We start from the raw sequence: 12,130 nt of genomic DNA, 5'->3' as shown, positions 1-12,130 counted from the left end.
CTTTTTCTTTTGAAGCTCGAAGATAGTCTTGATTCTGATAAACTACCTTAATATGACCTTGACTTAACAGTTACAAGTTCACAGGTATACTTAAAAACAGTTGGGAGGCAGTGATTGAACAGAGTAATATAGGCTAAGATTGACTTTTAGTTTTAAATTAAAGCATCTGTTTTTGCAAACACCAGGGAAAGAAGCCCTTGGAATCTGTATTCAGTGCTGTTTCTGCCACTAGTTTTGTGTATTATGTTTAGCAGACAGCTTGAATTATCTATGCCTTGTTTTCTCATTTTCTAGGTGTGGGTAATAGAATAACTCCAAGTACTGCATGTCATTCTATTTAACATCTGCCCCTAAAATACCTTTGCTTTCTGACAGAAGGTGCTATGTACAGCTAAGATGTTGCCACTTCTGTTATTTGTCACTGTACTGTCCTGGTGATGTGGACCATACTTTTTTAGTAGTCAAGTTGCGGTAGCTTAGGTAAAAAAATCAAAAGTTCTACAAGAGTGTTATATGTGGAATTTGGTGAGTATTCAATATCTGACTCACTTAGACTTCCTCATAAAATTCCTAGCCTAATTTTTGATAAATTGTACAACCTTAATTTTAAAGATATGTAAAAAGTACACAAGAGAATAATTTAAAAGCTTGGATTGATAGCAAATTCAGTTAAGCAAAGCACTTTGATAGACTAGCACCTAATTTGTGACCAATGTTGTCTGTGTATCGGTGTCATATTGTTTCTGTAACTGGTTTGGAGGATAGCTCTCTGTCTTAACCTGAAAGCACTAAAGAGATCCATGAGCTCACTTGGACCTGTGCTTCTCTTCAGTAAAGGCTGCCAGTCATCTCAATTTAACCTCTTTACGATGCTTTAGAGCCTGTCTTGAAAAGAAAGTAATTTCCTTACAGGCTTGTGATCAAGCTTGAATTTTCTTTCAGATATTGAACTTCAGTGCTGTCCTTTAATGAGTCATTAATTCAGTTCTTTGAGAATATTGGATAATTTTGTGATTAAAAATAAAATCAGATTAAGGTTTGATGAACAGAGGCACAAATGCTGTTGCTGTATGTTATACATATTTCTTGAAGACATTTTTTCTTCTCTAAGCAGCTAAGCACATTGTCCCTGAAGGTTTCATAGTCATGACAGTTTAAGGAATGAGTCTGATATTTCCACTCTTTTTAAAGATGGAGAACAACCGGATTGGTCTGGCTGTAACATAGCTTGACAGTTCCCTTACAACTCTTCTTTCAGAAGTTTGTCACATTAGTGCTGACAGATATTAGGCCAGGCAGCAGAGGCTCTGCAGCAAACTATATTTTATATATTGGAAAATAAGTATATTTCAGTTTAGTTACCTTGTCACGCTTAAATAATAATTAAAAAATCATAGAAGTCTTTGGGCTCTAGCACAGACTTAAATGCTGTGGAAAGATTAAATTGGATCTCTGTGTATGCTTGAACTGTCATGATGAGATTTATTTAGAGAAAGGTTTTAAATTGTGAGTTGTTGCCACTGGCTGTAATTCCAGATGCTTCACAAGTCACAGTAACTCCATTATCTGTGTAAAATAAATTATTCTGTGGAGTCTCGTGCCTCCCACAAAAATACGCAGAGAACTATTTAAATGTTATCTGGTTGTCATATATCCGATATTTTTTCGGTCTTAAGTTTAGTTGGAAAATCTACTTACTAAAGGGATTTTTTTAATCCGAATTAGTAAATCATGTATCTCTAGTGCTTTTTTAAAAACTGCTATGCTTGCTAATAAGCAAGGCAACATAGCTGTCCTATTTTATTAGATTGTGAGTACAACTGGATAGAGTCAGAGGCATGAGGTTATAGCTCTTGTTATATATATTTGTTTATTCACCCACCACATACTACATTTAAATGACACTTAAAACATTGAATTCAACCCTCAGACCTCTGGCTTAGTTGATTCCGCCCACCCCAACATGAATATCCTTTTATCAAAATCTTTTTTGGAAAGAGAAAGAAGGTCAGCAAAGAGTAAGAATCTTCTCCTTACAGGTACTAGACCTCTCTTTGACCCGTTCCTCTTCCGCAGTGCCTCTGACGTGCAGTTCGTTTGTACCTGGTGTTGCTGCTGACAGCTGGAGGTGACAGTACCAGGCAATGAAACTAGGTCTCACTAAGTCATAAGCTGGGGATACTGAGGGACTTAGTCTTCTGGAGGTTGGTGGTTTGGAAAACACTTCCACTTTCTGTGGAAACAAAATATCTCTCCCATATGAAACAGGTAAGAATTATTATTATTTCCACTCTGCAAAGAGATAGTCGCTGAAAGTCACAGGATAGTCAGCTGATGAGGTAAAGGTAGAAGAATGTCAAATACTACTAGATTTGCTAGATCAACTTCCAGTGTTTCACAGTTGGAAATTCCCATCAAAACAATTCAATTTTTGACCATGATGCAATTTTGTTGACAGAATGGTTCTTATATTCCTTGATAACAATTAGAACTTCAGAAATATCCAGTTCCTGTTAAAAGAAGTAATGAAAGGTTCATAGAATAATTTTGATTGGAAGAGACCTAGGAAATCGTCTAGTCAAATCTCTTCTTCAAAGAGGATCTGATTTCAGAGTTGGGCCGGGCTGCTCAGGGCCTTGTCCAGATGACTTAGGAACTCTCCATGGGTGGAGAGTCCACGTCCTCTCTGGGAACCTGTGCCAGTACTTCATGTCTCTCACTGTGAACATTGTTTTCTTACACACAGCTGGAATTTCTGTGGGTGCAACTTCGGATTTTTGTCTCTTGTCCTCTTGGTGCATGCTCCTGAGAAAAGCTTTGTGCTGACTTCTGTCTAACCCACCCCAGGAAACTGAATGCAGTAATTAGATCCCATCATAGCCAAACCCATTTCCCTCAGTCTCTCCCTGTATGCCATGTGCTCCAAACTTCTTTAGTCCACCAGAATGGCCAGGTCCTTTTCTGCTGAGTTGCTCCCAGGCTGCAGTGCTGCATGTGGGTAGTCTGTCCCAGGTGCAGGACTTTGCCCTTGTCTTGGTTGGCCATCATGAGGCTCTTGCTGGCTGATTCCTCCAGCCTGTCAAGGCTGCTCTTAATGGCAGCTATGCCGTCCAGTATGCCAGCTGATCTCCCCTGTCTGGTGTCATCTGCGAACTTCCCTCATCTGTCTCATCTTCCAAGTCATTAATGAAGGTGTCAAACAAGACTTGCTACAGTATTGATACCTGAGGAACTCCATTCCTAACTGGGCATCAGTCAGACTTCAAACCAGTGACCACTACCCTTTCAGTCTGATGGTACAGCCAGTTTTTCACCTTGTAGTCTGTCCATCCTATCCCCTCAGTTTGAGTAGAAAACTTTTCTGGTAGGACACAGCATCTTCCTCTTGACTAGTGTTTCATTGTGTGCCTAGGAAAATTCAGAGGAATGTCAATGCACTTTGTGAAGGCAGGACAAGAGTCTTTGTATTTTTCTCCACTTCCTATTGAAAAAGTATTACTATATAAAGCAAGGATTTATTTTAGGAATGTCATTGTGAAAAGTTACATTAGAAGGCACTGAAAAATCACAAAACATTTACAATGGAAATAGGTTTTCTCAGCAAGATGCTGCAGGAGTGCTGAACTTGCAGCTCCAGTTTTGATAATGTGAGCGCATGAAGCAGAACATAAGGGAGATGAAGAAATAGTGTCTTCATTCGATTGTCCTGTAGTACACTGCTTGCAACTTCTCACCAACGCAATAGGTCATGAAAAACTTTTGAGTTGGTTTTGGGTCCTTTTGTATTTCTATGCTTTTGTGGGTCGTGTCATATTCTAGCTATTAAATGATTTTTTTTTTTTTTAAATACAGCTGGAAGTCTGAGCTAAGCACATCACTGGAGTAAGTTAAAAAAATTAAGGAGATGTACAGTAAAATTATGAGAGTTAGTAAGTTATAATCCTTGCAATTCTCTCATAGCAGATACTGTGCAAGTCCCAGGCGTTGTTGATACAAGCGCCATTTTTTTTAATAGAGTGACATTTGATTTTTGAATGCATTTAAATGCCAGCCATCTTCATGCTGTGAGTCACCGTTTCAAGTGTTTGATTGTTTAGTCAGTCTTCTGTTGCATTATTATTTTATTGCCCTATGAGTTCTGGCTAAATAGTTCACATTGTATCACCATCTAAGTATAAATTGCCTTGTGCATTCACAGAACGGGCATTTGTAAGCAAGCATAATGAAGGCTCCACTGAGATCAGTTTGATTGCGTGTGCTTAAGAGTTGTTCTTCCCTCAGTATTATATAAACACTATTAGCAGATCCTTTAGAAAATTGATTTGCTGATCATTTAAGTGGCAGCCTGTTCAGAACTATGCTGAAATGTATCCTTAGCCTTTGTCATGCTCCTGTAATTAAACTAAGGAGTTTCTTGAGAACATAGGTGAACAGATGAGGATGCTTTTTGGGCTGCTGTTATTTTACTTTCAATGTTTGATCATTTTTACCAGCTGCTGTATCTCTTCCCCTTGCGTTATTTCTGCAACCACAGCTGCATTGCTGCTGTATTGCTTTACCTTGCCTTATCTCTGCAAACACAGTTGTGTGGCTGGTGGCCGTTTCATGCGTGTGTGTGTGTCTTGACCTTGGAGTTATTTCCTCCAAGTTCTGCCTGGCCTCTTTTCACGAAAGAAAGAAAACTTGGGAAGATCTTGAATCTGGTCATGCCTGCCTGATGCCGCCTGCATTGGAAGAGCCCCTGTGCCCTTGTCCTGCCTCTTGCTGACCCTACTGGGCTCCTGCTGTGCCACTGGGAAGCAGGGAGCACAGATCTGGCAGCACTTCTGCCTGCCGCCCCACAGCAGGCTCCTTTCCAAGATAGCATTGGTAGGACCCCACTGTTGAGTGAGTAATGGGAAATAAAAATGATGTGGGAAGGGGGGAAATGAGACTGTGGGAGGGAGGAGTTCAGGGAGAAAGATATGAATGAAAGAGCAAATGAGGGGCAGAAAATACGTATGAGTGAGGGACCAACAAGAGGGAACAATGAGAACACAGAATTCTTGTTTGAGAGACAATTATTTGAGAAGAGAAGGCTGCCTGAATCCAGGAGGTACGGTTGAATTCAGGTGGTGGACATGTTTGGACAGCCTGTGTAATGAGTCTTCTATGTGGGTATGGTGTAATATATGACGCGCTTGAACAGATTTTTTGGTGGCAGAACCCAGATATCCTTTTGTGTTTCCTGGATTTTGGTGAATGTGCATAAATCACTGCTGGTAGGAATGGCGAACACGAGAGAGACGAAAAGAAGTAGCAGCAGCAATGTGAAACCTGTGAGGAAATGGAAGAGAGCTCAACAATGTAAGGAGCATGTGGGGGAAAGTAATACTTCTGCCAAGCATTTATCAGTGTAACAGAAATTAAAAATGTCAAAATAATAACTTCTAACAATATGTAGGAATCTTTGAAAGCTCAGGAATAAAATAAATTGTGGTGTGGTGATAAGATTGGAGACTTGCTTAGAGACAGCACTAGCCAACTGGCCAATCTCTCATCCATGACTTTTATTTTACTGATACTGAAAACAAAAATCTTCTCTTTTGATCTCATTCTCTTACCTCCTTCTTTGAAGCAAATATTTTTTTTCTAATTTTATCTATTCTGGTATGTTTTCCCATCTGTTTACTACCCTTTCCCTGAATTTATTCTGCAGAAACATCCTGTTTATTCCTAGCTTTGGGTTTATCATCTTTGTACTGTTAACCAATAGAAAAAAGTGCTGCAGTTCAGTTTGAGAATAATTTATGAAGACAGCGCTTTAATGTATCTGTGTCTTTCTCCTCAGGTCTCCCCCATGCTGTAGGTTTGATGAGAAGAAAAAGACAAGTAGAAACGTTGTATGGGAGCACATTGCATTTAAGTGGAGGGTAAATTAGAAATGATTTGTAGTATTGAGGGAAAACAAGGACAGAAGAATACACACTCTCACATCTATAGGTAGCCAGTTATATTGCCTCCAGCCAGAATTAACCTGCTGTTGGTCCTGTGCGACCAGACTACCACCTTTCCTCCTACCTTCTGCATCTGGTCAGCCTTTTGTCTTAGGACTTTCACCAACTCACAACTAGCCTGTTCCCGGTTTGGTATGGAAAAAACTGGGTAGTGAAGAATGTGGCCTATACGAGTAGAAGATGTACAAATCTGTAGCAATGAATCTGTGATATAGAGACAGTGAGAAATACATCTTATTTGTTTCATTTCTTATTGTGCTTTCTTAGTTGGGGTGGAGTTTAGCAGAAAGAAAAGCAAGGGCAAAGCAGTGCTCCCTCTTGTGCTGACAGCAGAGTTCCCCAGCCTCTCCTGGGTGTGGATAGAAAATGATGCTGTTTTCTTCTCACCCTGGTTGGTTGAGAGGTCTGCAAACCAGTTCATCTGCACTAGCCATTACCTGAATCAAAGCCACAAACCTCAGCTGTAAAGGCTGGATCTAAACTCCTGTAATTTGCTCTTGGCCCATTGAAGAGATCAAGACTAGGGGTGAAGCTTTGGCCTAACTGTATACATCTGCTTGTTCAATTTATCTGTAGATATGGTCTTTGCTTTTCAAGACAGTCCTGACTATCAGATCAAGTTAGTACCTAAGTAAGTAAGTGGCAGCATTCCTGATACGACATGTCAATTTGTTGTTGCGGGTGCTTTGTGAGTAACTGATCTTGTGGTTTTGGTGCTGAACTGAAGAAATCAGAAGTGGTTAGATACTGAAATATTTAAAAGGTTTTGATCTTGTTATCTAAATGGAAAAACCTGTTTTTTTAGAAAGAATCTGTGTAAAATACTCCATTGCATGTAGGAGGAGACGACCACATGCAGGGCAGAATATTGGCGGCACGCTTACGTCAAAAGTACAAGGAGTGTGGGAGACTTATACTCAGTTCCCTATTGATGCAGGGGTTCAACCTATATTTCCCATCACCTACAAAGGTGCATAGATTTTGGGCGGGAAACATTGTCAAATCCTCTGTAAGATTTTATTGACAGGAGGAAGAGCATGCCTACAACCGCTTGGGAGTGCCAACTTCCTATCTACTGCCTTTGATTCATACCCTGACATTAGCTTCACCACTGAGCCGTAGAATCTCTCGACACAGGTATCCTGCTAAGTGGAATGGTCTCACTTTGTATAAAATTCTTATACAGAAAAATAAGAGTAGGTCTCTTGCCTCTGTAATCCCTTCTGTGAAATGTATATTTATGCATGATAGCATGATACCAGCAGTGGAACTTGCACTGTTTTCCATCTTTTAAAAAAACGAGTAGCCTGATGGTTCAGGTGCTCTTGTGAGAGATGGAAGACATGATTTTTTAAGTCAACTGAGGCAGAAGAGTTGTTTTTACCACACTGAATGTATCTAAACTTAAGTAATACATCTCGATGTACATGCAAGCTTTTTCCTGTTCAGAACGATGTGGTGTATTCACCAGTTTTGTCGCTAATTGAAAAAGTGGCTTTTTCCATAATATTGGTAACAACTGTTTATGTCCTTTCAAAAAAAAAAAGTTGATGGATGTGGTTGATTCACAGAATACTGCTACTTTCTGAACTGTTTCCCTGTACTGAATGGAGTAATGTAAGGTTAAAAAAAAAAAAAAAAAAAAAAAAGGAAAAAATGTCCCCGGTGTCGAAGGAGAAATATAAATTAAAAAAAAAAAAAAAAAAAAAAAAAAAAAGGTGACAACAAAGTGCTGAAATCCTCTGGGGTGGGAGGCAAGCATGGCAGTTTGGACTTACCTTAAAATTCCTCCTCTGCTTGAGGTCTGTTTTGAAATGTGTTCTAGCTGCAGGGAGCAAAACTATTAGCCTGTTTAGAAACAGGCTCTGTACAGCTATATTAGCATCATCCCTCCTGCACAGCTTGCTCGCTTGTCTTCCTTCTCCTAATGAACTGCAGTTTATATGTGCACAGCTGGTTTTTGCCTGGCTGGATTTCAGCTGGTCTAGACTGGAAGACAGTGGGTGGGTATAAAGTTGTGGTACAAGCACAGGTAATCGCTGAACTCCATATTTGGGAAACAGGTGGGACATTTGTCTGTCTCCTAAAGAGGGAGGAGAGGGATTACATCTCTCAGCTTCAGGATAACTGGGGAATGTATTTCAGTGTCTGTGGAGAGCAAGAGAAATCTGTGTCCAGAATCCTGTTGTTAGTCAGTAAAACTGTTTCTCCCTGCCATTGGATGAAATTATTTTAAAAAGCACATTTCAGTTGTAGAAACCCGTCAATAGATGCTTGTCAAATCATCCTTCCAGGAACATTGTGTTTGCAACAGAATTTTGCAGCTGCTGAGGTTTTTTTTAGTGCTTTTGTCGAAACTAATAGCAACAAGTGAATTCTTTACATTCAGGAATCAGGTTGCTTTTTCAAATTATTGGCTACGATGTTGCAATAATAACCGGTAACTCATGGAAATAGTAACTTTCCATTCAAAGAACTCAAAGCTCTGTACAGCATGGTTGTATTCCTGAAGATAAATTTCTCTTTTTCACAGCATGGGTGGAGTTTTTCAGCCTTGTACTAATAGAGGGATTGTTTCAGATGACTGCCAAATAATTATTCTTAGTGGTTTCTCCTGCACCTCTCTGCAGGCTTGGAAATCTGATTTGGTGTAGCTGAAACAATAATACTACTTTTGTCCTTCTGTATAGTTTTTGTGTTTTGTTTTGGTGTTTTTTCATTTGTATAGTTTTTATTTATGCAGGGGAATAGTGGTGTAACTATACCAATGCAAACTGGTATGTTTGTGCATGTGTGGTCTCAGCAAAAGAGCCTTCCTCTATGGATTTTCATCAATATTTAATTAAAAAGTAGTGTAATTATACCTCTACATTTCCATAGGCAGATAGGAAAGTATTTTGAATCATGTTTGCAGAATGGAAATTATATGGTTTTAATTTTGCATATTGGAGTTCTTATTGGAAAAGACTTAGAATCTGGCTTAAATACTTGAGAAATTACAATAAGTTTTCCATGACTGTGAAGTTAGCTAGCTTAAGTTTCCAGTTAGAGCCTAAAAAGTTTAAATCATGTTGGCCTAAATGTAACATTCTTTTACAGACAGAAGAACTTCAGTAAACATATGCAGACTAGGTGCTCAGGTGTATGTTTGTGTAGCCCTGGATGGAACCACAAGAGCTTTGTTTGCATTAGCAATGTGTTGAGATTTCTGCGTGGAGAGTTGTTTAATAGTGGCAGAATATGAAATTCAAGCTAAGTAGAGCAAGGAAATGCCATACAATTGTTAGTGTGAAATCTGACAAATAGAACCATTTTCTACCCTTGAGTGATTTAAACCCATTTGCAATCTTAATCCAAAAAGGCACTGCTTAAAGCAATGCTCTGCTCTAGAGATGAACAACATTATAATAATCAGACAGAAATGCATAGTTTCCCTTCTCATATGTTATTACTCTACTGACAGTATTCTTTGTTTCCTCCAATGTTTTGTATGGAGCAGCAGTCTGGAGGCTTTGGTTCTTCTGCTACTGACTCTGTAAATAATTTAACTTCTCTGAGCTTCATTTTTTCCCTTGTATAAAAAATGGAAATGATATTTTCCTTGCATTTGTTAAGGCCTTCATTGCCTTGAAGGGAGATTTAGAACTGCAAGGCATTGCTAGTTATTATTGTTTACTTTTATTAATAATGTGAATTAATAAGTGTAATATTCGAAAAAGTAAGTACATTGGGGAGAGATAAGAGAAGAAAGGAATACCTTTCATCTCACTTTCCTCTCTGCACTTTTTTTGTCTGTAGTATTAAGGTTCTCATCAGAACTATAATTTCAGATACCCTGGTCTGGGAAGCTACAGAATTACGTGGGCAGGTATGATGGAAACCAAGATTTGAGCCTTTTTTTCTGTTTTAATAGGAGATGTTTAACAAAAGGATATAGACAAGGAATAAAATATGGCAAAAAGGATAAAATTCTCTGGCTTTTGAGGCAGGTTGCCCATCCATTCATGCAATTTTGAATAATCTTTCAAGCTTGGTAGCATGAACCAGATCAGTTCAACTAGAAGAGAAACAACCATCTTGAACAAATATTCACCAATCACATGGTTAAATAGCTTGTTCAGATTCATTTTATATCATGATAAGAATTGGGTAACAAAAATTGTTCTTTCGGTCTGTCACTTTGTTGATGTCACCATTCTCTGCATCTCTCTGTACGCTCCCCTTACTCCATTGTGTCAAGCCAGTGACTTACCTTCCATTTCAGGTCCTTTTGCATTCTTACCTGATTGACTGTCTCTCACATGTTTTTATCAGTTGCTGCTTTTGCTCAACAAAATGCAACAAAGTGACTCACCCAGCTTGCATCAACATGGTTCAAACACGATAAATGTTCAACACTATTTCCCAAACACGGTAAATATGTCTACACAGCAGTTGATGGGCAGGCGTGAAGTTTAGGAGCACAGCGTGCTCCTAAACCTGTCCACCTTCTGTCCATGTGCTGACTTGCAGACAGCCTATGAACTGCCGATACGGGTGCTGTGAAAGCTGTGTATGAGGGTGGAGGGGTAGACAAATTGTTTAAATGAACCATTAAAAACAGTTTCTTCAAGATGGGTTTGCGGTGCATTGACAGGGTGGTGGCAAGGAAACATATGTTAAGTGTTACTGTTCTGTTCTGTGGTTAGTGTGGTTGTCATCAAGTTCTGTTTTATCTTAACTTTTCTGAGATGCCAATAAGCAATAATATCCAACTTCTTTGCTGTCGCTGAATTCACACCCACGCCAACTCCACTGCCACCCTAATACATCACATTCTTGATTAAAATATATTTCTGTAAGAGCTCAGTGATTTAAAAAAAAAGAAAGTATCTTCCCTGAAAATGAGAGGTCATAATCAATTCTTACCATTAATAGGTGAAATTTTCAGTTTGATGGGTGCATAAGCATAGGAAAAAAACAAAATTCAGGTTCAATCTTATGTGAATACTTCATTATTCAAAGCTGTTGTTGTCTGGAGAGATGAGCACAGAGTGTGGGTAATAAAAACAAACTTTATAAATAACATTGCAATTGTAGCTATACTGAAATGTACATTGTCATCGCAATCTCATCTGTTCAGTATGTGTTTAAACTGGGGCAAACTCCTTGGTGACTTACACTTGGAGTTTTGAGATTTGCAGATGGTGTGAATCACTAGAGAATGCAAACAGTATTTTTATAAACCTTTAGTTTTATTAGGTGGATAACACCCACAACTACACTTCTATCAACAGAAAAAAGCACGGCTAGGGCAGTGGCAGAACAAACTTCCTGCAACATTTTGCAATATGGAATCACAGGGAAAATTCCCAAGTCAGAAGGTAGTTCAATATCCATTGCCCATTCAATCCCTGGCCCCTTTCTGCAGTAATGATAAAAATTATTGCTAAAGATGATGCTTTTTTTTTTTTCTGGTATGGTTTTGCAAATAAACAGATAACTTGGTTTTTTTTCTTAGAGTTCCTAAATAAATATCAAATGGTCCTTATTCTCTTTCGATGAAGCTGTGTACAACATTAATATTTACTAATAGAAATTAATTTCTCCTCTGTGTAAGATCAGTCCCTGGCACATATTTCCAAAATGCTGTCCACTTAGCTATCTGTTTAGCTCTGTGACCAGAGGCTGGGCATTTTTCTTTGGATCAGACTGTTTATTGTGTGGCCTTTGGAGAGATGGGATCACTGATGTCCACATGTATGTAAGTTTTGTAGTCTTAATTGCCACCCTGGATCAAATTAGATTGGATAACTGAACAGTGTATAAAATACATTCATTTACAAAGGTGAAATGATGGCAATTCATATGGTGAAGTGCCCTGTCTGGGATCTATTACATTGTTTACCTCCCAGTGAACTACTCTGTCAAGATGCTGATAAGTGTGGCAATTTCAGAGGTAAAACAGACCTTGGGCGTACCCAGATGCTGTCCCAGAGCATTCAGCAACTCTGATCGGCCAGATGCTGTACTGCATCCAGCTGAAACGTAGACAGGCAGAAGATTGTTTCTCTAGAGTATAGCCAGAACACTGTACCTCCTTTGAAAGCATTGTGAAATACTTAATGGAGGCAAGTAGTTAGTTATTTATTTTC

At 38.9% G+C, this 12,130-nt stretch overlaps 1 protein-coding gene across 1 annotated transcript in view; it reads left to right on the top strand.

Annotated features, from left to right (window-relative positions):
• Positions 1-5,267: 5,267 nt before the first annotated feature.
• The window catches only part of LOC104159875, a 29,274-nt gene continuing 22,411 nt past the window's right edge, over positions 5,268-12,130 (top strand). The window contains exons 1-3 of the mRNA XM_009697895.1: positions 5,268-5,346; positions 6,573-6,627; positions 6,836-6,966. Of these exons, the coding sequence (XP_009696197.1) occupies positions 5,268-5,346; positions 6,573-6,627; positions 6,836-6,966 (265 nt within the window). The remainder of the gene's footprint in view (positions 5,347-6,572; positions 6,628-6,835; positions 6,967-12,130) is intronic.

This window comes from Cariama cristata, unplaced genomic scaffold, assembly GCF_000690535.1.
Source record: "Cariama cristata isolate BGI_N322 unplaced genomic scaffold, ASM69053v1 scaffold21083, whole genome shotgun sequence".
Lineage (NCBI taxonomy): Eukaryota > Metazoa > Chordata > Aves > Cariamiformes > Cariamidae > Cariama > Cariama cristata.
This window is presented reverse-complemented; position numbering and strand designations above follow the sequence as displayed.